Source organism: Erinaceus europaeus, chromosome 6, assembly GCF_950295315.1.
Source record: "Erinaceus europaeus chromosome 6, mEriEur2.1, whole genome shotgun sequence".
In the NCBI taxonomy this organism is placed as follows: domain Eukaryota; kingdom Metazoa; phylum Chordata; class Mammalia; order Eulipotyphla; family Erinaceidae; genus Erinaceus; species Erinaceus europaeus.
Genome location: NC_080167.1, coordinates 551,105 through 574,431, shown reverse-complemented (window position 1 = coordinate 574,431; position 23,327 = coordinate 551,105). Strand labels below are relative to the sequence as shown.

Sequence of the window (23,327 nt, the reverse complement as noted above, 5' to 3'; positions counted from 1 at the left end):
CTCCAGGCTTGCTTTTCTCAGATGGAGAGAGATGGACACACTGTCGGGGGCACCTGGGGCTGGCCGTGAGCTGCCTGGGCAGTCTGTCCTGCATGTGGAAGCCAGGCTGCAGCCCAAGGCGCCAAAGCGCCCGGCAACTGCCATGGAGGGTGAACCACCTGCCGCCCAGACAAAGGGAGCACCAGCTGCTGGGGCCTCTGCCCACCTCCGCTAACCAGTGAGTGCGGTAAGGTAATGGTGCTCACACTGAGACCAGCTACCAGTGAGTGCGGGAATGGTGCTCACACTGAGACCAGCTACCAGTGAGTGCGGTAATGGTGCTCACACTGAGACCAGCTACAAGTAAGTGCGGCAATGGTGCTCACACTGAGAGCAGCTAACCAGTGAGTGCGGGAATGGTGCTCACACTGAGACCAGCTACCAGTGAGTGCGGTAATGGTGCTCACACTGAGACCAGCTACAAGTAAGTGCGGCAATGGTGCTCACACTGAGAGCAGCTAACCAGTGAGTGCGGGAATGGTGCTCACACTGAGACCAGCTAACCGGTGAGTGCGGGAATGGTGCTCACACTGAGACCAGCTAACCGGTGAGTGCGGGAATGGTGCTCACACTGAGACCAGCTACCAGTGAGTGAGTGCGGGAATGGTGCTCACACTGAGACCAGCTACCAGTGAGTGCGGGAATGGTGCTCACACTGAGACCAGCTAACCAGTGAGTGAGGGAATGGTGCTCACACTGAGACCAGCTAACCGGTGAGTGCGGGAATGGTGCTCACACTGAGACCAGCTACCAGTGAGTGAGTGCGGGAATGGTGCTCACACTGAGACCAGCTAACCAGTGAGTGAGGGAATGGTGCTCACACTGAGACCAGCTAACCAGTGAGTGAGGGAATGGTGCTCACACTGAGAGCAGCTAACCAGTGAGTGCGGCAATGGTGCTCACACTGAGACCAGCTACAAGTAAGTGCGGCAATGGTGCTCACACTGAGACCAGCTACCAGTGAGTGCGGGAATGGTGCTCACACTGAGACCAGCTACCAGTGAGTGCGGTAATGGTGCTCACACTGAGACCAGCTACAAGTAAGTGCGGCAATGGTGCTCACACTGAGAGCAGCTAACCAGTGAGTGCGGGAATGGTGCTCACACTGAGACCAGCTAACCAGTGAGTGCGGGAATGGTGCTCAAGTTGAGACAAGGCGGGCAGGGAGCAGCGCAGGGATACAAGTCCTGCAGCCGGGCCCCGGGCTGGGGAGGCGGCAGACCTGGCTGAGCGCACATTACAGGCGCGGGACCCGGGTTCGAGCCCCTGGCCTCACCTGCTGGGGAAGGCTTCCCGAGTGGGGAAGCAGGGCTGCTGGTGTCTGTCTCCCCTTGTCTCAATTTCTAACACATAAAGACCATTTAAAAATTAAAAAGATAACAGTGCAGAGCGCCTGCAGCCCCCAGGCTCACCCGCGCTCACCGGGCCGCGGGAATGATGGTGATAATAATAATAATTGTGCAGAAGCCCCGCAGCCGAGCCCTGGACTCTCAACCGAAGAGAAGCGATGGGAACGGGGAACGACCGGATTCCCGGACAGAGCCGCAGGGGGATGCGGCAGCTGGGGCCCGGGGCCGGGTCGGCGCCCGCTGGGTGCGCTCCGCGAGTGTGCAGCCTCCCTCGGACCCCGCGCCGCCCCCTGCAGCTCCCGCACAAGCGCGAGGCTGGGGCGCAGCTGCACTGTCGCTCCCGGGATACCACCTCAGCCCAGGGCGGCCCGCGCCCGCCCGCTCTAGCCCGCCGACGTCTCGCCGCCTCCAGGCCCTCTAGGAGCCGCTCTAGCCCGCCGGCGTCTCGCCGCCTCCAGGCCCTCTAGGAGCCGCTCTAGCCCGCCGGCGTCTCGCCGCCTCCAGCCCGCGCCCGGCCACTCTAGCCCGCCGTCTCGCCGCCTGCAGGCTCTCTAGGGGCCGCTCTAGCCCGCTGGCGTCTCACCGCCTCCAGCCCTCGCGCGGCCGCTCTAGCCCGCTGACGTCTCGCCGCCTCCAGGCCCTCTAGGGGCCGCTCTAGCCCGCCGCCGTCTCGCCGCCTCCAGGCCCTCTAGGGGCCGCTCTAGCCCGCCGACGTCTCGCCGCCTCCAGGCCCTCTAGGGGCCGCTCTAGCCCGCCGACGTCTCGCCGCCTCCAGGCCCTCTAGGGGCCGCTCTAGCCCGCCGACGTCTCGCCGCCTCCAGGCCCTCTAGGGGCCGCTCTAGCCCGCCGACGTCTCGCCGCCTCCAGGCCCTCTAGGGGCCGCTCTAGCCCGCCGACGTCTCGCCGCCTCCAGGCCCTCTAGGGGCCGCTCTAGCCCGCCGACGTCTCGCCGCCTCCAGCCCTCGCGCGGCCGCTCTAGCCCGCCGCCGTCTCGCCGCCTCCCGCCGCCAACATCGGCCGCCGCGAACGCGTAGGTGCAGGCGCGGCGAGGCACGTCCCTTCCGGCTCTCCGTAGCGGGCGCGCTACCGCTTCCTGTCGCCGCGGCCCCCGGATGCGCCGAGCGGAGCGGCGCCGTCTCGAGTCCCGCCGGGAGCCGGGTAGGTGGGCGCCGGCCGGGGGCGCGAGCGGCTGGGGGCGGCGGGGCCGGTGCTGGGGGCGGCCGGGGCGGGCGGGGCGGGCGGGGCGCTCCTCCCACAGCGGGGCCTCCCTCCCCACGCCCAGGGGCCGCCTCGCCTCCCCTCACCCTCCTCCCTCCCCCGTCTCCCCCCTTCACCCTCCCCTCCCCTCACTTCACCCCCTTCCTCGTCTCCCCTCGCCCCTCCTCCCTCCCTCCCCTCGCCTCACCCTCCTCTCCCCTCACCTCTCCCCTCCCCCCTCCCTCCTCACCCGCTCCTCCCTCCCTCCTCTCCCCTCCTCCCTCCTCTCCCCTCCTCCCTCCCTCCTCCCTCCTCACCCCTCCCCCCTCCCTCCTCTCCCCTCCCCCCTCCCTCCTCTCCCCTCCTCCCTCCCTCCTCCCTCCTCCCCCCTCCCCCCTCCCTCCTCACCCCTCCTCCCTCCCTCCTCCCTCCTCGACCCCTCCTCCCTCCCTCCCTCTCCCCCTCCCCCCTCCCTCCTCACCCCTCCTCCCTCCCTCCTCTCCCCTCCTCCCTCCTCTCCCCTCCTCCCTCCCTCCTCTCCCCTCCCCCCTCCCTCCTCACCACCCCTCCTCCCTCCCTCCTCTCCCCCTCCTCCCTCCTCACCCCCTCCTCCCTCCCTCCTCTCCCCTCCCCCCTCCCTCCTCACCCCTCCTCCCTCCCTCCTCTCCCCTCCTCCCTCCTCACCCCTCCTCCCTCCCTCCTCTCCCCTCCCCCCTCCCTCCTCACCCCTCCTCCCTCCCTCCTCTCCCCTCCTCCCTCCTCTCCCCTCCTCCCTCCCTCCTCCCTCCTCACCCCTCCCCCCTCCCTCCTCTCCCCTCCCCCCTCCCTCCTCTCCCCTCCTCCCTCCCTCCTCCCTCCTCCCCCCTCCCCCCTCCCTCCTCACCCCTCCTCCCTCCCTCCTCCCTCCTCACCCCTCCTCCCTCCCTCCTCTCCCCTCCCCCCTCCCTCCTCACCCCTCCTCCCTCCCTCCTCTCCCCTCCTCCCTCCTCTCCCCTCCTCCCTCCCTCCTCTCCCCTCCTCCCTCCCTCCTCTCCCCTCCTCCCTCCTCTCCCCTCCTCCCTCCCTCCTCTCCCCTCCTCCCTCCCTCCTCTCCCCTCCTCCCTCCTCTCCCCTCCTCCCTCCCTCCTCACCCCTCCTCCCTCCTCTCCCCTCCTCCCTCCCTCCTCTCCCCTCCTCCCTCCTCTCCCCTCCTCCCTCCCTCCTCACCCCTCCTCCCTCCTCTCCCCTCCTCCCTCCTCTCCCCTCCTCCCTCCTCTCCCCTCCTCCCTCCCTCCTCTCCCCTCCCCTCACCCCTCCCTCCTCTCCCCTCCCCTCGCCCCTCCCCCTCCTCCCTCCCTCCTCTCACCTCACCCCTCCTCCCTCCCTCCTCTCCCCTCCCTTCTCCCTCCTCCCCTCTCTCCTCACCCCTCCTCCCCACGCCCAGGGGCCGCCTCCCCACGCCCGCCCTCCTCCTCTCACCTCACCCCCATCCCTCCCTCCTCTCTTCTCCTCCCCTCCCTCCTCCCTCATCTGTCCCTCCTCATCTCACCCCTCATTCCCTCCCTCCTCTCTCCCTCCTTCTCCCTCACCCCTCCCTCCTCCTCCCCTCACTCCTGCTGCGGGTCAGCCCGAGGTCACAGGCGGTCACAGGCGCAGGGAGCGGCCCGACACTGACCCGCGACCCCAGTTCAGCGGCTGTGATGCCCGTCTGTTTGGGGGGCGGTGAGAATTCTACTTGCTGTGTCGCTGTTTTGCTTTTTTAAACATTTTTTTAAGTTCTTTTTTAACTATTTGTTGCCCTTATTGTTGTAGTTATTGTTGTTGTTATTGTTGTCGTTGTTGGATAGGACAGAGAGAAATGGAGAGAGGGAGGGGAAGACAGAGAGGGGGAGAGAAAGACAGACACCTGCAGACCTGCTTCACCGCCTGGGAAGCGACTCCCCTGCAGGTGGGGAGCCGGGGGCTCGAACCGGGATCCTCACGCGGGTCCTTGCCCCCCCCCCCCTTGTGCTTGGTGCCACGTGCGCTGAACCTGCTGTGCGTCCGCCCGACCCCCACTGTGTCTTTTTTTTCCTTTTATTTCTTCACCGCCGTGTCTTTTGTTTTATATGTGCTCCATTGTCTTCTGAAGGATCTGAGGCTCTGTGTTTTTGTCTGTTTTCCCAGAGCCCTGCTCAGCCCTGGCTCGTGGTGGTGAGGAGGATTGAACCTGCGGCTTTGGAGCCTCAGGCACGAGAGTCTCTGCATGACCATTATGCTGTCTACCCTGCCCGCCTGTGTTTTGTTTTTTTATTAATTTATTTTCCCTTTTGTTGCCCTTGCCTTTTTATTGTTGTTGTAGATAATTATTGTTGTTATTGATGTCGTCGTCGTCGGATAGGGCAGAGTGAAATGGAGAGAGGAAGGAAAGACAGACACCTGCAGACCTGCTTCACCACCTACAGGTGGGGAGCCGGGGGCTCGAGCCGGATCCTTACGCCGTCGGTCCCTGCGCTTAGTGTCACCTGTGCTTAGTGCCACCTGCGCTTACTCCGCAGCGCTACCGCCCGATTCCTCCGCCTGTGTTTTTTTATTTATTTGATTATTGCTTTTTTGGGAGCTTCATCATCCCAACCTGAGATTTTCCCTTTTCCTTATTTTAATTTAGTTTTTTTACCTTTATTAACTGGATGGAGACAGCCAGAAATCAGGAGTGAAGGGGGAGCTAGAGACAGAGAGACCCGCAGCCCTGCTTTACCACTCGTGAAGCTTTCCCCCCGCAGGTGGGGACGGGGACTGGAGCCCAGGACCTTGGGCTCTGTGTCACGTGCACTCAGCCAAGTGCGCCACCTCCAGCCCCCGTTTTCCTTTTTTGTAAGGAGAACACAGCTCTGGCTTATGGCGCTGCTGGGTTTGGATCTGAGGGCTTGGAGCCCCCACATGGCAGCTCGTCGTCCTGTGAGCCACTGTGCTGTTTCCAAAGCCCTTAGATAAATATTTTTGTTTTAGTTAGTTCTGTTGCCGCCAGGCCTATAACTGAGCTTGGTGTCTCCATGACTCCACCATCTCGATGGCTTTTTTTTTTGGATTGAGAGTGTGGAGAAACAGCAAAGGGGAAACAGCAGCCATGCGCCCACACTCGTGAAGCTTCCCCTCTGGACTTGAACCTGGGTCCTTGCACGTGATAACGTGTCCTGTACCAGGCGAGCCACCACCCGACCTCCATTTATTTATGAGGGAGCTTCAGCGTGGTACAGGTGCTGCCAGGTATCGAACTCAGGGCCTCGTGTGTGCAGATCTGCTCCACTGCCGAGCCCCTTCCTACAGGCAGGGTTCTAGTAAGTTGCTCTTTGTTTGAGCCGCGTGTGTGTATATATGTGTCTGAGAGAACCAGAGTGTCACACTGGCAAATGCAGTGCTGGGGGTCGAACTCAGGACCTCACTCTCAGAAGTCCAGCATCCTCCCCGGACCTCCCTCTGGGGCCAACGCCGTGGGTGGCTGAGTCTCTCGTTGACGTCTGGGAAGCACTTTGTGAAAGCTGAGGTGTCGCTTCCATGCGGTGGCGTTCCTATGTGGGCTGCAAACTAAGAAGCGAGAAGGTTCCAAGGTCAAGGGCGACGGTCAGTTTGGTCCTTCGCCTTCGCGCCACCAGGCACGGCTGGGCTCAGGCCTTTGAGATCTGCCGGCCGCCTTCTCCGGTGCCCCACGTCCTGGGGCAACTTGGCCAGGGGGCTCAGTGTGGATCGCTCCCAAGTGGGGAGTTGGGTGGCATCCTCTGTGCTGCCAGGTGGCTGCTCCTGCAGTGGCTCATCCCCCACCGGGACCGTCCCAGGGCCTTTCTCGCCGGAGGTGGACAGACAGCGCCGTGCTGCCCTCTGCCCATGTGCGGGTGGGGACTCACCGGCCATTACCTGGTGATGTGTGCGCATCCTCATCCCGACTTCTTGTCCTACCGGCATTTCAGGGCTGACAGCAGTCCTTTGTCGTGACCACTTCGAGCCTTCTTCCAAGACATTCGGCTTTGTAACTTGGGTGGCTTATGGTTGGGTCCTTCCTTCCTGTTCTCTTTCTCCTTCTTTCCTGGGACTCAGTGTCTGCATGATGAATCCCGGCAGTCGGTTTTGGTTTTGGGCTTTTTGTTGGTTTGTTTTTGTATTTATTTATTTGTTTATCTATTTATTAGCTGGAGACAGAAATTGAGAGGGAGAGAGACAGAGAGACCCCTGCAGCATTGCTTCACCACTTGTGAAGCTTACCCTGCAGGTGGGGACCAGGGGTTTAAACCTTCGTCCTTGTGCTCTGTAACATGAGAGCTTAACCAGGTGCACCACGCCTGGCCCCTTGCTTTGTTTCTCTAGGTAGAAAGAAATCGAGAGTGAAGAGGGAGATAGGGAGAAAGAGAGACACCTGCAACCTGTTTCACCACTCATGAAGTGTTCCCCCTGTAGGTGGGGACCGGGGCTTGAACCCGGGTCCTTGCGCACTGTGATGTGTGCACTCTACTGGGTGTGCCATCGCGCGGCCTAAGTATTTTAAACTCACGTGTCTTCAGCGTGTCTAATCAGATTCAACATCACCATCTATGAGTTTAAACATTTGACTTCCTTCAGAGCTTCGGTAAGCGTTTACTTTGGCATTCGCTTCTTTGTGTTTTACACCCCGTGGTAATCGGAACGCTAGCTGCTGTCCTGTCAGTGATCGGGAGAGTGACCTGAGCCTTGCTCTGGCGCGTGCTTGCTGGGGCCCAGACTTGGGACTCACGCCGAGCAGTCAGGCTCTCTAGCCCTCTCTCGGGCTGCAGAGTGGTGTCTTCTGTTTGCGTTTTTTTGCTTCCAGGGTTATTGCTGGGACTTGGTGCCTGCACTACGAACCCACTGCTTCTGGAGGCCATCTTGTCCCTTTTGTTGCCTGTAGTGTTTTATCGTTGTTGTTGTTGTTATTGATGTCACTGTTGCATAGGACAGAGAGACATGGAGAGAGGAGGGGAAGACAGAGAGGGGGAGAGAAAGACAGACACCTGCAGACCTGCTTCACCGCCTGTGAAGCGACTCCCCTGCGGGTGGGGAGCCGGGGCTCGAACCGGGATCCTTACGCCACTAGTCCTTGTGCTTTGCGCCACGTGCGCTTAACCCGCCGCGCTACCACCCGGCCCCCAGAGTGTTATCTTCTAATAAACGCTTCATTTATTTTGGCGAGGGAGGCACAGAGGTCGACGCTTAGCAAGGGGTACTTATCCCCACGGGCTGGGGGCTCCGATGCCACGTGGCTGTGGCTCAAGCCAGGGCTGGTTGTGGCAGTCAGAGCAGGTTGGCTTTGCTCTTTGGAGAGCCACCAGCTGAATGGCCCTTCCCAGGCCCCACACGGAGTGGCAGCTGACGTTCAGCCGGCGTGGCGTTTGCCGGCGTTTGCCGTGCTGCTTCTCTCGGTGGGAGACCCCAGGAGGTCTGACGGGAGCGTCTTCTGGGGCCCGGGGCTCTGGCTCCTCCCTCATCCTCTCCTCTCCTCTCCTCTCCCCCACAGCCCTACCCTCTCCTGTCTTCTGGTGTTGAGGTCTTCTGAGGACCTCAGGGTCCCGGCTCAGCCCTGAGTCTGCATGCCAACCCGCCACTCCCCTGGGCTCCAGCTCTCGATACGGGTCTGGACTCCCCTCAGTGGGGCACACTGCCGGGGCTCCCCCATGGGGCTCAGTGTGTGACTGCAGCTGATGCCTCCAGGGCCTTCTCGAAGCTGCCAGCCTCTGGCCAGGGAGGGCCTGTAATGGAGACGTGTGCTCACTCCTGTGAGCCTTCTGCCACTGTCCCCTGCTGTAGGGACTGACTGGGACAGGGACGAGGGCCACCTGCTCAGGGAGCTTCAGGGTGGCAGCTAGCTGGGGTCACTCAACCTTTCCACTGTGTGTCCTGGCCCCAATCGGTGACACAAGTGACCTGGCCACCCACCACCGCCACCACCGTTGCTACCGCCGCTCCTGGCCAAGCCCTGGCAGGGCCGGCCGAGCGCTGGTGGTGCCTCTTCCTCCCTCTCTGCGGGGCTGTGAGGGACATTGTATTTGCCTGCCGGTGACTCCGTTTCTGCGTTGGTTTGCAGGAGAAGGCTAAGCTGACGAGGGCTTGACGATGCACCATGGCAGCGGCCCTCAGAACGTGCCCCACCAGCTGCCGCGGGCCAGGACCTTCGTGGGCGAGGACGAGCAGGCCCTCCCCGGGCTACCCCAGTCACCCGCCACGCCCTTTGTGCCGTCGGCGAGCCCCTCCGCGCCCCAGTCCCCACCTTACCAAGTGCAGCAGCTGATGAGCAGGAGCCCTGCGGCCGGGCAGAATATCACCCTGCAGGGGGTGGGGCCGGGGGTGGGCGCCAGCCCCCAGCTCTCGCTGGCACCGCTGCCCAGCCCCGCCTCGCCCAGCTTCCAGTTCAGCGGCCAGAAGCGCTTCGAGCACGGCTCGCCGTCCTACATCCCAGTCACCTCACCGCTGCCCCAGCAGGTGCAGACCCAGAGCCCCACACAGCCCAGCCCGGGGCCGGGGCCGGGCCTACAGAGCGTGCGGGCGGGCGCCCCGGGCTTGGGCCTCTGCAGCGGCAGCCCCGGCGGGGGCTTTGTGGACGCCAGCGTGCTGGTGCGGCAGATCAGCCTGAGCCCGCCTGGCGGTGGGCACTTCATGCTGCAGGATGGCTCGGGACTGGCCCAGATGGCCCAGGGGGCCCAGGTGCAGCTGCCACACGCGGGCCCACCCATCGCCGCCCGGGAGCACAGACTGTCCCAGCCCCACGTGCAGTCCGGAGGGACCGTCCACCACCTGGGACCCCAGAGCCCCGCGGCCACCGGCGGGGCCGGCCTGCAGCCCCTGGCCAGCCCCGGCCACATCACCACGGCCAGCCTGCCTCCCCAGATCAGCAGCATCATCCAGGGCCAGCTGATCCAGCAGCAGCAGCAGCAGCAGGCGCTCACTCGGCCCCTGCTCCCTGGGGTCGGGGGCCCCCCAGCATTTGGGATGACGTCCCCGCCACCCCCCACCAGCCCCTCCAGGACCACGGTGCCCCCGGGCCTCTCTAGTCTTCCGCTCACTTCTGCGGGGAGCGCAGGGGTGCGGAAAGCCCCCAAGAAGCTGGAGGAGATCCCCCCGGCCTCCCAGGAGCTGGCCCAGATGAGGAAGCAGTGCCTGGACCACCACCGCCGAGAGATGGAGGTGCTCAAGGAGGCCTTCAAGGAGTATCTGATCGAGCTCTTCTTCCTGCAGCACCTCCAGGGCAACATGATGGACTTCTTAGCCTTTAAGAAGAAGCACTATGCCCCACTGCAGGCTTATCTTAGGCAGAATGATCTGGACCTGGAGGAGGAGGAGGAGGAGGAAGAGGAGGAGGAGGAAGAGAAGGCTGAGGTTATCAATGATGAGGTGAGAACCGGAGGCTGAGTGTCCGCAGCCTGGAGCCTTCGGGGCCTCTGCCGCTTGGCTGTGGCGTCCTTAGGTTGGACCCGGCTACCCTTTCAGTCTTGGGCGGAAGGCGGGGGGGGGGGGGGGGCGGGAGCCAGGTCTGAGATCACGCTGTGAGTCGTGCTCATTGAGAGCCAGGTTCTGCTCAGACCTGGTAATACCCGGCCTCTCCCCCCAGTCTGGGCACCCACTTCCTGCCAGGGCAGAGCCAGGCATGGGTGCCAGGTCTGGGTGCTGGAGGTGCATACTGGCCGATACTTGACGGGCCACAGAAATCGAGGGCACAGCGCACCTCTTGGCTGGCTTCCCAGAGCCATATGTTACTTACAATGGCCTCGCTGCCGGCTCATGGAACATGGATGGACCTCAGGGCTTTGGGTCTCTAGCTTTTAGAGTCCAAGTCTGTGTGCTCATACTGGGTCTGCATGACTGAATACTGTTACTCTGAGCACGTTTGAGAATGTTTTCAATTTTGAGAGGCAGTCGGGCTCGGAATAGTGTCACAGTCACATGGTGGCAGGTGCCTGTTAAGATAACCAGGACACAGTCTGGACAGTGGGTGCCTGGCAGGTGCTTGTCCCTCAGTTGGCATTTCTCACTTGCATTGTGGCCCTGCAGAGCCAGCTATCCAGACGGGCACGAGGGAGCTGTCCTGGGACACACTGTACTCTGTGCCTTTGTGTCATGTGGGGTACGCTGTCGGGGGGCGGCCAAGATGCGCCTGACCCTTGCGGCTGTCCTCCCATGAGGAAGCCTGTGGCAGCAGAGCTGTCTCCACTCAGCCAGGCCTCCCTGCACCGTGGCTGCGTCTGTGTGGCCTGGCCACTTCCTAGTTTCTCTAGCGCCCTTCCCAGGATGCACTGTTTTTATTTTCCAAAAGGGCTAGAAGGTTTTCTTTTGTTTTTATTTGTTTTTTTTTAGTATTTCTCCCCTGTTGCCATGAAACAGTAAATTCAGTTCTCCCTATGTTCATGCATCACTGTTGTCTGCAGGCTCAAACCCCACCCCTGTCTGTGCTTACGGAGGAGAATCCGCCCTCTGTCACGGGCTGCAGCCACGCTGCCCGGCCACATGACTGCTGGGGGCCAGACTGAGGTCTTGCTCTCAGAGGCAGGGCCTCAGTCGATTCTGCTAGGGGCTTAAGGCAGAGTTTTCTATAAACTTTGTAGCTGAGTCAAGTTGTAAGTCAGCTCAGTTTCTTTTTACAGGACTTGATGCAGAAACTTTGCATTTAAAAAAATCAGACGTCAGTGAGCTGTCAGCAAAAAAGGTTCTAACTATTTTGAGCAGTTTTACAAATCATGTTGCCTTTTTTTCTCAAAATATTTCCTCTCAGGTAAAGGTTGTGACAGGAAAGGATGGGCAGACTGGTACTCCCGTTGCTATAGCAACCCAGCTTCCGCCAAATGTTTCTGCTGCTTTTTCGTCCCAGCAGCAGCCACTCCAGGTACTTTTCGACGGTTCTAAAATGTAGTCTCATCCCAGACTTTTCCTTCATCCAGATAGTTTAACTTTCAATTGACTATTTGCTCTCTAGCATTTTTTTTTTTCCAGAGCCCATTCCTATTTTTTTAACTGAAAGTTTAACTGCATCTAAAGTGGTCAGCTGCATGAGTGAGTGAGACGCAGACTTCACTGCACTGTGAGCTCTCGTGCTGGCCTGTGACTGGCAGTCCTGTAGCTGCATGCCCCCCGACTCTCGAGTGTTGCTAATGTGACTCAGGTTTCTTGTGTCTGTGTTTTAAATGTGGGTTCTTTCTCGTGTCTTCTTTCTGTATCTTTGAGAATGGTGCAAAGCACAACAGCAGCAACGCCAGGCTTCAGCTGATAGTAATGCTTCTCTGTAGCTAGAAGAAGCACGGCAGTGGCCACTCCCGCTGGGACCCTCAAACCCTGGGCTTCCAGGTGGATGCCTACTGGCGCAGACCAGGTTCATTTTTGACAGTCAGCTCTTTAGTGTTACAGTATAATGCCAAGAGCCTGACTTCCTGGACAGCTTGTGCTGGGTTTTGAAAGAAGAGGCCTTGTAGCAATCTATGTTTTTTCATGTTGTTTTAACTTTTGATGTGATTTCAAGTGCATATAAAAGTAGCAATCATAGTATAAAGAACTTCCGTTTATATGTTCCCCAAATTCACGACTTAATAATTTCTACTGCATTTAGTTATTTTCATCCTGTCTCTTTCATTTATGTACACACACACTCTCTCCCCTCCTGAATTATTAGCAAGTAAGTTACAGATGTCATATGTGACACTATCAACTTCGATGCTTCAGCATGTAGCAAGTAAATCTTGATCTCTGTAACACTCAGGTCAGGAATGCTTACAGTGGCCAGCACTGTGACAGGCCCTGGTCTGTATGCAGGTTTTGTCCTGTCTTGGTGAACCCGTAGTCCCAGCTCCCACTCAGTGGAGACATCCTGCCTCTGGCCTTCTTTAATCTTTCTTGACCTTCACCTTTTTGAGGAGTGTGGGCACTGATTTTATAGAATACCCTTTGCAGTGGAACTATCTGAAGCTTTCTTGTGTTCAGTGGGGATCGTGTGCCTTTGAGGGAAAGGCCACAGCCTGGCACCGGGCCCAGCTCAGGGCTGTGGTCCCCACGGGAGTACTTGGTGAAGGTGGTGTCCACCAGGTTTCCTAGCGGGAGGCAGTTCTGTGCATATGATGTGTGTTTGGGGACTAGACTTAGAAGCTATGGAAGCTTCATCTTAAACTTCAGCCTCTAATTCCAGCAGCACTCAGGAAGTCTTGCCTAGGTCAGTTGTTGAAGATTTACAGCCTTGGGGCGGGTGATAGCGCAGCCAGTTAAGCGCAGGTGGCACAATGTGCAGGGACCGGCATAAGGATCCCCGTGTGAGCCCCCAGCCCCCCACCTGCAGGGGAGTCGCTTCACAGGCGGTGAAGCAGGTTGCAGGTGTGTGTCTTTCTCTCCCCCTTTCTGTCTTCCCCTCCTCTCTCCATTTCTCTCTGTCCTATCCAACAACAATGGCATCAGTAATAACAATAACTATAGCAATAAAAAACAACAAGGGCAACAAAAGGGAATAAATACTAAAAAAAGATTTACAGTAGTGGCTAGGGAAGTAGCTCAGTGGGTAGAGTGCAGGCTTTGCATGTTTGAAGCCCAGAGTTAGGTCCCTGGCATGCATAGTGCTCAGGCGATACTCTTAGGTGCTCTTGTCTCTTAAAATAAACACAGCACCATGTGGTCCGTGAAGTGGCGCAGTGGATAAAGCATTGGACTCTCAAGCATGAGGTCTTGAGTTTTATCCCGACAGCACATGTACCAGAGTGCTGTCTGGTTCTTTCTCTGTCTCCGATCTTTCTCATCAATAAATAAAACTCTTTAAAAAAATAATAAACAGGGGGTCGGGCAGTGGCGCAGTGGGTTAAGCGCGTGTGGCGCAAAGCGCAGGGACCTGCGTAAGGATCCTGGTTCGAGCCCCCAGCTCCCCACCTGCAGGGGAGTCGCTTCACAGGCGGTGAAGCAGGTCTGCAGGTGTCTATCTTTCTCTCCCCTTCTCTGTCTTCCCCTCCTCTCTCCATTTCTCTCTGTCCTATCCAACAACGAATTGCGTCAACAAGGGCAATAATAATAATAGCCACAACGAAGCTACAACAAGGGCAACAAAAGTGGGGAAAAATGGCCTCCAGGAGCGGTGGATTCATGGTGCAGGCACCGAGCCCAGCAATAACCCTGGAGGAGGAAAAAATAAATAAAATAAACACACCATTTTGTATTAAAAAAAAAAAGATTGCAAATGTGCATTCTAGCTCCATCATTCCTTCTGTGTGTTAGTTGTCATTCTGTGAGGATTCTGTATGGATTTGCTACATTTATTCATTTGTTAAGTAGAGACTGAGAGAATTGAGAGGGAAGAGGACAGAGACATCTGCAGCCCCACTTCACTACTTGTGAAGCTTCCCCCTGCAGGTGGGGGCCAGGCCTTGAACCTGGGTCCTTGCATACTGTAATGTGTGTGCCACTGCCCGGCCCCTTTTTCCTGTTTATATTTATTATTATTATTATTATTATTTTAATTTTTTTTGAGAGAGATGCAGAGAGAAAGACACAGAGAAACACCAGAGCACTGCTCAGCTCTGGTATGTATGGTTCTTCTTCTTCTAGCATTTGCCCTTCTTCCGTAGCCAGTCAACAGCGTCAGGTTGAGCCTGATGTCAAGTTTCGAGACCTCCTTTGAATCTGGAGAGGTGGCAGTCGTTGACTATGTGGGTCATAGTCTGTCTGGAGCCGCAGGGGCAGTTCGGGTCATCTCTGGCTCCCCAGCGATGGAACACAGCGGCGCACCGGCCATGGCCTGTTCGATAGCGATGGAGGAGGGCCCAGTCATAATGTGCTAGGTCAAAGCCGGGTTGACGCTCGCAGGGGTCTGTGATGAGGTGTTTGTTCTTGACCTCAGCTGACTGCCAACTCTGTTTCCAAGAGACTGGAACAGAGAAGTTCAGTGTAGGCGTAGGGGACCAGATTGGGTGACGAGACGTCAAGCGTTGGACAGGGTGGGTGAAGATATCCGCGTATATTGGCAGGTCCGGTCGAGCGTAGACGTGGGAAATGAACTTAGATGATGCCGCATCCCGACAGATATCTGGCGGGGCGATGTGGCTGAGAACTGGCAGCCATGGAACCGGGGTGGAACGGATGGTTCCAGAAATGATCCTCATGGAGGAATATAATTTGGAATCGACCAAGTGGACATGGGGGCTACGGAACCATCCTGGGGCACAGTATTCTGCAGTGGAACAGCATAATGCCAGAGAGGATGATCGTAGTGTGGAAGCGCTCGCGCCCCATGAGGAGCTGGCCAGTCTTGCCATGATGTTATTCCTCGCGCCCACCTTTGCTGCAGTTTTTATGAGATGTTCGTGAAATGACAGAGTGCGATCGAGAGTAACGCCAAGATAGACTGGCTGGGCTTCATGCCGGATTCTCGTATCACCAAGCTGCACATTAAGCTCACACCAGGCCGAGGCATGGCGTAGATGGAAAACAGATGATACCGTTTTTGCAGTGCTAGGGATTAGTCACCATTTTTTACAGTCATCAGATATCAGAGACATGTCTTTCGTGAGTGTTTCCTCGAGGATGTCGAACTTGGATGCCTGAGTTGCACAGCAGATGTCATCAGCGTAGATGAACTTCCTTGAAGAAGTTTCTGGGAGGTCATTGATGTAAATATTAAATAGCATAGGAGCCAGAACAGAGCCCTGGGGGAGGCCACTTGAGACAAGTCTCCATCTGCTAGACTTGTCACCCAGATGCACCCGGAATCTTCTGTTTTGGAGAAGAAACGATATAGTGTTGGCCACCCATGGAGGCAGGCCTCTTGAGATCTTGACTAGGAGACCACGGTGCCAGACCGTGTCATAGGCTGCTGTGAGATCGACAAAGACAGCACCCGTCTTTAAATTCTTCTGGAATCCATTTTCAATGTAAATTGAGAGGGCCAGGGCTTGTTCGCAGGTAGATCTTCCTGGGCGGAAACCAGCTTGGGCGGGTGATAGGAATTTCTCTGTAAGATGAGAAATACGTGACAGAAGCAGCCTCTCAAGGAGTTTGTAACACACGGAGAGGAGAGAAATTGGTGTATAGCTGGCGGCCAGTGTTGGGTCTTTCTTTGGTTTCAAAACCGCTATAATCTTCGCACGACGCCAAACTTTGGGCATAGACTCAGATTCCAAGATGTGGGACAGGAATGAAGCGAGCCACTTCTTTGCCGCGGGGCCCAGGTTAAGAATGAGTTCTGGGGTGATGTTATCATAGCCAGCAGCCGTTCCCGGTTTAACCCTCTTCAAAGCGTCTTCCAGTTCAGACAGTGTAAAGGGAGAGAGTTTTGGAGATGGACAAGATAACCGGAAGTGGGATGACCACTCGTGGGAAATTTCTCTTTTCCAGACTGGGTCGATCTTAGCACGTCCAACTTGAGTTAGGTGACTGGCCACTGAGTTTGGAGATACGTGAGGATGGGAGACGGGAGGGGGTTGGCTACCGGCACCCAGACTATGAAGAAGCTTCCAGGCCTTCCTACTTGAGTGGGTGAAGTTCAGACTTTCCGTGAGTTGTTGCCAGCGGGCTTGGCGTGCTGCATCCAGGGAGGCAATGAGATGGTCGGCCACATCTGGGTCGCCCGACTCATCATACTGCTTTAGTAGTTGCTCGCATTCAGCATCAAGACAAGGCGTATAGTTAGCACGTCTCCCACGAGGAATGGCTTGGGAAGCTGCTTTGAAGATGGCTTGGCGGAAGCGCCTGTAGGAATCTTTAGAGGGGATAGAGTTAATTGGAATTGCAGGAATAGATTTGTTGGTACGATCACTGAACAGACGCCAGTTTGCTTTCCGAAAGCAAAGTATGTATGGTGGTGCAGGGGATTGAACCTGGGGACTTTGGAGCCTCAGGCATGAGTCTCTTTGCATAACCATTATGTTATCTACCCCCACCCCCTACATTTACATATTCATGAACGGATACTTTTTTTTTTTTGACCAGAGCACTGCTCAGCTCTGGCTCGAACATCCTTGAGCTTTGCGCCACGTGCGCAAAGCACAAGGACCAGCATAAGGATCCCGGTTCAAGACCCCTGCTCCCCACCTGCAGGGGAGTGGCTTCACAGGCGGTGAAGCAGGTCTGCAGGTGTCTGTCTTTCTCTCCCCCTCTCTGTCTTCCCCTCCTCTCTCCATTTCTCTCTGTCCTATCCAACAACGAATAGTGTCAACAATGGCAATAATAATAACCACAACGAGGCTACAACAACAAGGGCAACAAAAGGGGGAAAAAATGGCCTCCCAGAGCGGTGGATTCATGGTGCAGGCACCGAGCCCAGCAATGACCCTGGAGGGAAAAAAAAAAAAAAAGGAGGAAAGGAAGCGAAGCAGTGGTCTGTCCCGACCATGCCTTCCTGCACTCACAGGCCAGCCGGTTGGGAGGTTAGGACACAGCCCAGAATGCTTCCCGGGCTGCTCATCTGCCACCAGCCTTTCTTCACCTCTGTGCTTCTGTCTTTTCTGTAATGAGACAGAAACGGACCGGGTGTGTTGCGTTTTCAGTATGACATCTGTGTAGCATGAATATGATTTATGTGTTGATTTACTTCTAGTTTTTGTTCCTTTTTTGTTGTTTTGGTGGTGGTGGTTGTTTTTTTTTTAAAAGAATTTATTTATTTATTTATTCATGAGAGAGATAGGAGGAGAGAAAGAACCAGACATCACTCTGGCACATGTGCTGCCGGGGACCAAACTTGGGAGACAATCCAATGCTTTCTCCACTGCGCCACCTCCCGGACCACTGTTGTTTTGGTTTTTGCGGAGTGGTATTCCACTGTGTGACTGTACCCCGTTTGTTTAACCATCACCCTTTGAAGGACACTTGTGAGTAAAGCTGCTTCAAGTTTACAGCAGTATTTTTTGTGTGAATCTACTTTGTTATCCTTCACCTCCTTCTCCTTTTGAGATTTATTTATTTTTGCCTCCAGGGTTATCACTGGGGCTTGGTGCCTACACTGAATCCACTGCTCCTGGGGGCCATTTTTCCCATTTTGTCGCCCTTGTTGTAGTTGTTATTGTATAGTCACTGCTGTTGATGTCGTTGTTGTTGGCTAGGACAGAGAGAGATTGAGAGGGGGAGAGAACGACAGACACCTGCAGACCTGCTTCACCACTTGTGAAGCGACTCCCCTGCAGGTGGAACGCTGGGGGCTCGAACCGGAGTCCTTGGGCTTTGTGCCTTGTGCGTTTAACCTGCTGTGCTACTGCCCAGCTCCCTTCAGATTTATTTATTTATTTAAAATTTTTTATTTATAAAAAAGAAACACTGACTAAACCACAGGATAAGAGGGGTACAACTCCACATAGTTCCCACCACCAGATCTCTCCGTATTCCACCCCCTCCCCTGACAGCTTTCCTATTCTTTATCCCTCTGGGAGTGTGGACCCAAGGTTATTGTGGGATGCAGAAGGTGGGAGGTCTGGCTTCTGTAATTGCTTCCCCGCTGAACATGGACGTTGGCAGGTGGATCCACACTCCCAGCCTGTCTCTCTCTTTCCCTAGTGGGGCAGGGCTCGGGGGAGTGGAGCTCCTGGACACATTGGTGGGGTCGTCTGTCCAGGGAATGGGTGTGAGAGATTCATTTTGAGTAAAGCCTTAGATAACACAACAGGCCTAAATAGAGACTCTCTCTTGTATGTGACCACCCAGTCTTTCCAGAGCTGTTTCTCAAGCAGCTGACCCTTCCTGCAAGCTGGCCTGCTGTGGTCTCTCCCTTCCATCTGCAGCTGTCTTGTCTAAAGCTGTTGTATGCTTTACAAAAGCCACACTGTCGTGGCTGCCGTGGCCTCTCCCTTCCGTCTGCAGCTGTCTGTCTAAAGCCACGCTGTCGTGGCTGCCGTGGCTTTGTGTTCTTTGTTCTTGTCATTATGAGTACTTTCCACTGTCATGTGACTGTCAGACTCAGCTTGTTGGAACCTGCTTAGTAACTCAGTGGGATTCTTACTGGGGCAGGTTTGTCTCTAGGTGGGGAGAGAAACGACTGGCACCAGGGCACTACCACCTGCCTCCTCCTGGTTTCTTTTGCCAGTGTTTTTGTAGTTTTCAGCTTGCCAGTCCTGCATATGTTCTGTTAGATTTGTGTGTGCGGTATCTCTGGCCTCAAAGAGAACTTCTAGTTTGTTTTCGATGGAGACTGGGAGGCGACGAGACTGAGGGTGTAAGCAGCCACGGCATCAGAACTTCCTTCAGTGTGGCGGCCGGCCGAGCCTCAGGCCTACACGGGGCATGGCAGCGCACTGTCCACATGAGCTAGCCACACTTGGCCAGCCCGAGCGTGCTGTTGTACTGTGACCGGCTCTGTGCTAGGGAGCTTCGCCTGCAGCCTTGCTGAACACGCCTGTTACTTCTTGAGCTCTTACGGAGCCTCAGATTGGCTTCATAGAGGTTCCTAGCTGCAGAGGGAGTGAGATGTTTGTTTCCTAGTAGCTCTGCCTTTTACCTGTGTTTTCGTATCTTATTGCGCTGACCAGGACTATCAGTGGTGACGCAGACATTCTGACCTTCATGGTGAAAACATTCGGTGTTTTATAGATACGAGAGCAAAAAGTCTGATATTAACTGGGTTTTGTAGATGTTCTTTATCAGGTTAAGGGGAGTTCTTTTGGGGGCTAGAGAGTGGTACCTGATTGAGCTCACACATTAAAGTATGTCAGGGGGCTGGGCGGTGGCGCACCTGCTAAGTGCACATACCATCATACGCAAGGATCCAGGTTCAAATCCCCGGTCTTCACCTGCAGGGGGAAAGCTTCACAAACGGTGAAGCAGGTCTGCTGGCGTGTCTCTCTGTCTCTCTGTATCTCTCCCTCTCTCCATATATATACTCCCATCTTGGTTTCTCTGTCTTATCAAATTAAATAAGTTTTTTTTTTAAGTGTGTAAGGACCTGGGTTCAAGGCCGTGCTCCCCACCTGCATGGGAGAGGCTTCATAAGTGGTGAAGCAGGGCTGCCTTCCCTCCCAACTTCTCTGTCTCTATCCAAAATAAGTAAAATATATATATATATATATATATATATATATATATATATATATATATTTTAAAAACTGGGCTGGGTGATGGTGCACCTAGCTGAGTGCACATATTACAATTTGGGGTTTGAGACCCTGGTCCCCATTTGCAGGGGTAAAGCTTTGTGAGTGGTGAAACAGCACTGTAGGTGTCTCTCTGTTTCTCTCACCACCTTCCCTCTTTATTTCTGGCTGTCTAGCCAATAAATAAATAAAGATAATTAAAATAAATTTAAAAGGGGGGCGGGCAGTAGTGTATCTGGTTAAGCGCAGGTGGCCCAAAGCACAAGGACTGGCGTAAGGATCCCAGTTCGAGCCCCCAGCTCCCCACCTGCAGGGGAGTCGCTTCACAGGCGGTGAAGCAGGTCTGCAGGTGTCTGTCTTTCTCTCCCCCTCTCTGTCTTCCCCTCCTGTCTCCATTTCTCTCTGTCCTATCCAACAACGACATCAACAACAACAACAAATCGGGGGGGAAAGATGGCCTCCAGGAGCAGTGGATTCATAGTGCAGGCACCTAGCCCTAACCTAGCCCTAGCAATAACCTTGGAGGCAAGATAAATAGCACAAAACAAAAAAAGGGAGGAGTTCCTTTGTTCATAGTGTATCTGTCGTGAGTGGTTGTTAGATGCTCTGCATCTGTCTGTGTGTCTCTTTGTTAGAAAAGGTGAACTGCATTATCTCAAGGTATGCTTTGTAAATGGAATGTCTAGTCTCTTTTCTGTAATGATTTCTGAGGCTTCAGTGCTCCAGGTTGACATTTCAGATAGAGTGCGATGGAGAGGGGAGAGAGGTCACAGCACCAAAGCGTCCTTCCTTGTGGCGGGGGCTGGGTCGAACCTGGGCTGTGTGCACAGAGCACACTAGGCGGCCTGAATGCACACGTCTTAAGTGTCACAGCCAGTGAGGTTTTGACAAGTGCCAGGTGATCCACAAGCCCGGGGAGGCGCTCTCCCTGCCACCCCCCATGTCCCTGTGCAGCCACCTGCTGGCCGTGCCCTCCCACTCTGATTATTCACTTTGACACTCAGATTCTCTACCATTTGACCCATCAGAGCTGCTACCTCAGGCCCATGCCCCTCTGAGCACTCCTCTTCTCTGGCCCAGGATGGCAAAGGTTTGGCGCCACACGGGGCCGGCCATCTCTCGTGGAGCTTAGTTTGGTGGGAGTGGCCGTCTGGGTCTGCCTGGGAGCGTGGCTGGTTGAAGAGCTGCTTTGCAACACACAGCTTGTCATACTGACTGGGGACATGGTCTTGCACCTGGAGGCCCTGGAAGCTCAGGTACGCACGCCTGTCCCGGGCCGGTCTTGCCCCCAGTCTCCGATACCCTTCGATGGCGGGCCTCGAGCCAGCCACCGCCCTTGTCCTTGCTGGGTGGGTGCGAGTGCTCCGAGACCATGGCTGTGGCTGGAAGCCACAGGGATGAAATAGGAAACATCCATGGCCAGACCGGCCCAGTGGTTGTGCGTGGTCGCCCATTCCAGGCTGCACCCCTGGGTGCTGTGGGCTCCATGAGTGCAGCGTCACGCCTCACGCCTGTGAAGAGCTGGATGGCAGTTCTTAAACTTCTTGGTGTTTTCTTAGAATGTCCAGCTGCAGAGAAAAGCTGAGCACATGACTCCATCAGCACCTGTAGCCCAGGGTTTAGGCGCTGTTGGTCTGACTCATTCCACTGCTAGTACAATCACAGTGATTTTATGACTTCCTTAGCATACGTGATATACTTGACGGTAACTAAAGCCCTAAGAAAGGAAAAACAAGGAGGCTTGATTTTGAATTACAGTCTTTGAAGCAAGTACTTGGCTAAGAATATTTGAAACGAGTTAGTTAGGAGAGCTGAGGTAGGAAAAAAGCCTTTGTTTTCTTTGAAAAAGCCATCTCACTAAGAGTTTCATGAGCCAACTGTAAGGTTTATTTTCCCCAGTGGGATTCTGGAAATAGAGATTCTCGGGTTGAGAAGGTAATATACTGGCTGTGCAAAAAAGACTTGCACGCCAGGGTCCGGGTGGTGGCACACCTGGTTGAGCACACATGTTACAATGCACAAGGACCCAGGTTCAAGTCCCTGGTCCCCACCTGCAGGGGGAAAGCTTCATGAGTAATGAAGCAGGGCTGCAGGTGTCTGTCTCTCTTCCTTTCTATCCCCCTCCCCTCTCGATTTCTGGCTGTCTCTGTCCAATAAATAAATAAAGATAATTTAAAAAATTAGAAAAAAAGACTTTCATGCCAAGACTCTGAGATCCCAAGTTTAGATTTTGACACCACCATCAGCCAGAGCTGGTTAAAAAAAAAACAAAAAAAAACTTTATGGTTGAGGTCAGGGAGGGACTGAGTTGGAGAGCTATGGGCGGACACATCTCAAGCCCCAAGTTTGACATCTGTCACAGAGTAAGAATGCTGGTCTTGCTCCCTCCATTTCTTGTACAAATCTCTCTCACGTGTGATATAAAAATAACTTCCTGTATTACACATCTATCAACTTCTGTCTGCTTCCAAAGGGTTTTGAGGTAATAGCGCAGAGGAAGCGTTGTATGTGAAGTGACACATTCAGACACATACTTTTTAAAAAATTTATTTATTTATTCCCTTTTGTTGCCCTTGTTTTATTGTAGTTGTTGTTGTTGGTGTCATCGATGTTGGAGAAATGGAGAAGATGAGAGAGAAATGGAGAGAGGAGGGGAAGACAGAGGGGGAGAGAAAAGCAGACACCCGCAGACCTGCTTCACCGCCTGTGAAGCGACTCCCCTGCAGGTGGGGAGCTGGGGACTCGAACCGGAATCCTTACGCCGGTCCTTGTGCTTTGCGCCACATGCGCTTAACTCGCTGTGCTACCACCCGACTCCCATGTACTTTTTTTTTTTTAAAAGAATTTATTTATTCATGAGAAAGATAGGAGGAGAGAAAGAACCAGACATCACTCCAGTACATGTGCTGCCGGGGATCGAACTCAGGACCTCATGGTTGAGAATCCAGTGCTTTATTCACTGTACCACCTCCCAGACCACTTTAATTTTTTTTTAACATTTATTTATTTTCCCTTTTGTTGCCTTTGATATTTTTTATTGTTGTTGTAGTTATTGTTGTTATTGTTGGATAGGACAGAGAGAAATGGAGAGAGGAGGGGAAGACAGAGGAGGAGAGAGACAGACAGACCTGCAGACCTGCTTCACCGCCTGTGAAGCGACTCCCCTGCAGGTGAGGAGCCTGGGGCTCGAACCAGGATCTTTAACGCCGGTCCGTGTGCTTTGCACCACATATGCTTAACCCACTGCGCTACCGCCCGACCCCCCTCTTAGGCCTTTTTAAATAAAAAGTATGTGTCTGGGAGTCTGGCTGTAGCTCAGCAGGTTAAGTGCACGTGGCGCAAAGCGCAAGGACTGGCGGAAGGATCCCGGTTCGAGCCCTCGGCTCTTCACCTGCAGGGGAGTCGCTTCACAGGCGGTGAAGCAGGTCTGCAGGTATTTTTCTTTCCTCCTCTTCGTTTTCCCCTCCTCTCTCCATTTCTCTCTGTCCTATCCAGCAATGATGACATCAATAACCACAACAAGGTTACAACAACAAGGGCAACAAAAAAAAAAGGGGGTGATGGCCTCCAGGAGCAGTGGATTCATGGTGCAGGCATTGAGCCCCAGCAATAACCTTGGAGGCAAAAAAAAAAAAGCCTAAGAGAATGTATCCAGCCAAGCGGTGGCACACTTGGTTGGGCGCACACATTACCATGTGCAAGGACCTGGGTTTGAGCCCCGGTTCCCACCTGCAGGGAGGAAGCTTCATGAATG

General features: G+C 55.2%; 1 protein-coding gene across 1 annotated transcript in view; it reads left to right on the top strand.

Annotated features, from left to right (window-relative positions):
* Positions 1-2,315: 2,315 nt before the first annotated feature.
* Positions 2,316-23,327, top strand: part of EP400 (E1A binding protein p400) — a 72,313-nt gene continuing 51,301 nt past the window's right edge. Inside the window, exons 1-2 of the mRNA XM_060192658.1 lie at positions 2,316-2,546; positions 8,632-9,935. Of these exons, the coding sequence (XP_060048641.1) occupies positions 8,661-9,935 (1,275 nt within the window). The 5' untranslated portion in view covers positions 2,316-2,546; positions 8,632-8,660. The remainder of the gene's footprint in view (positions 2,547-8,631; positions 9,936-23,327) is intronic.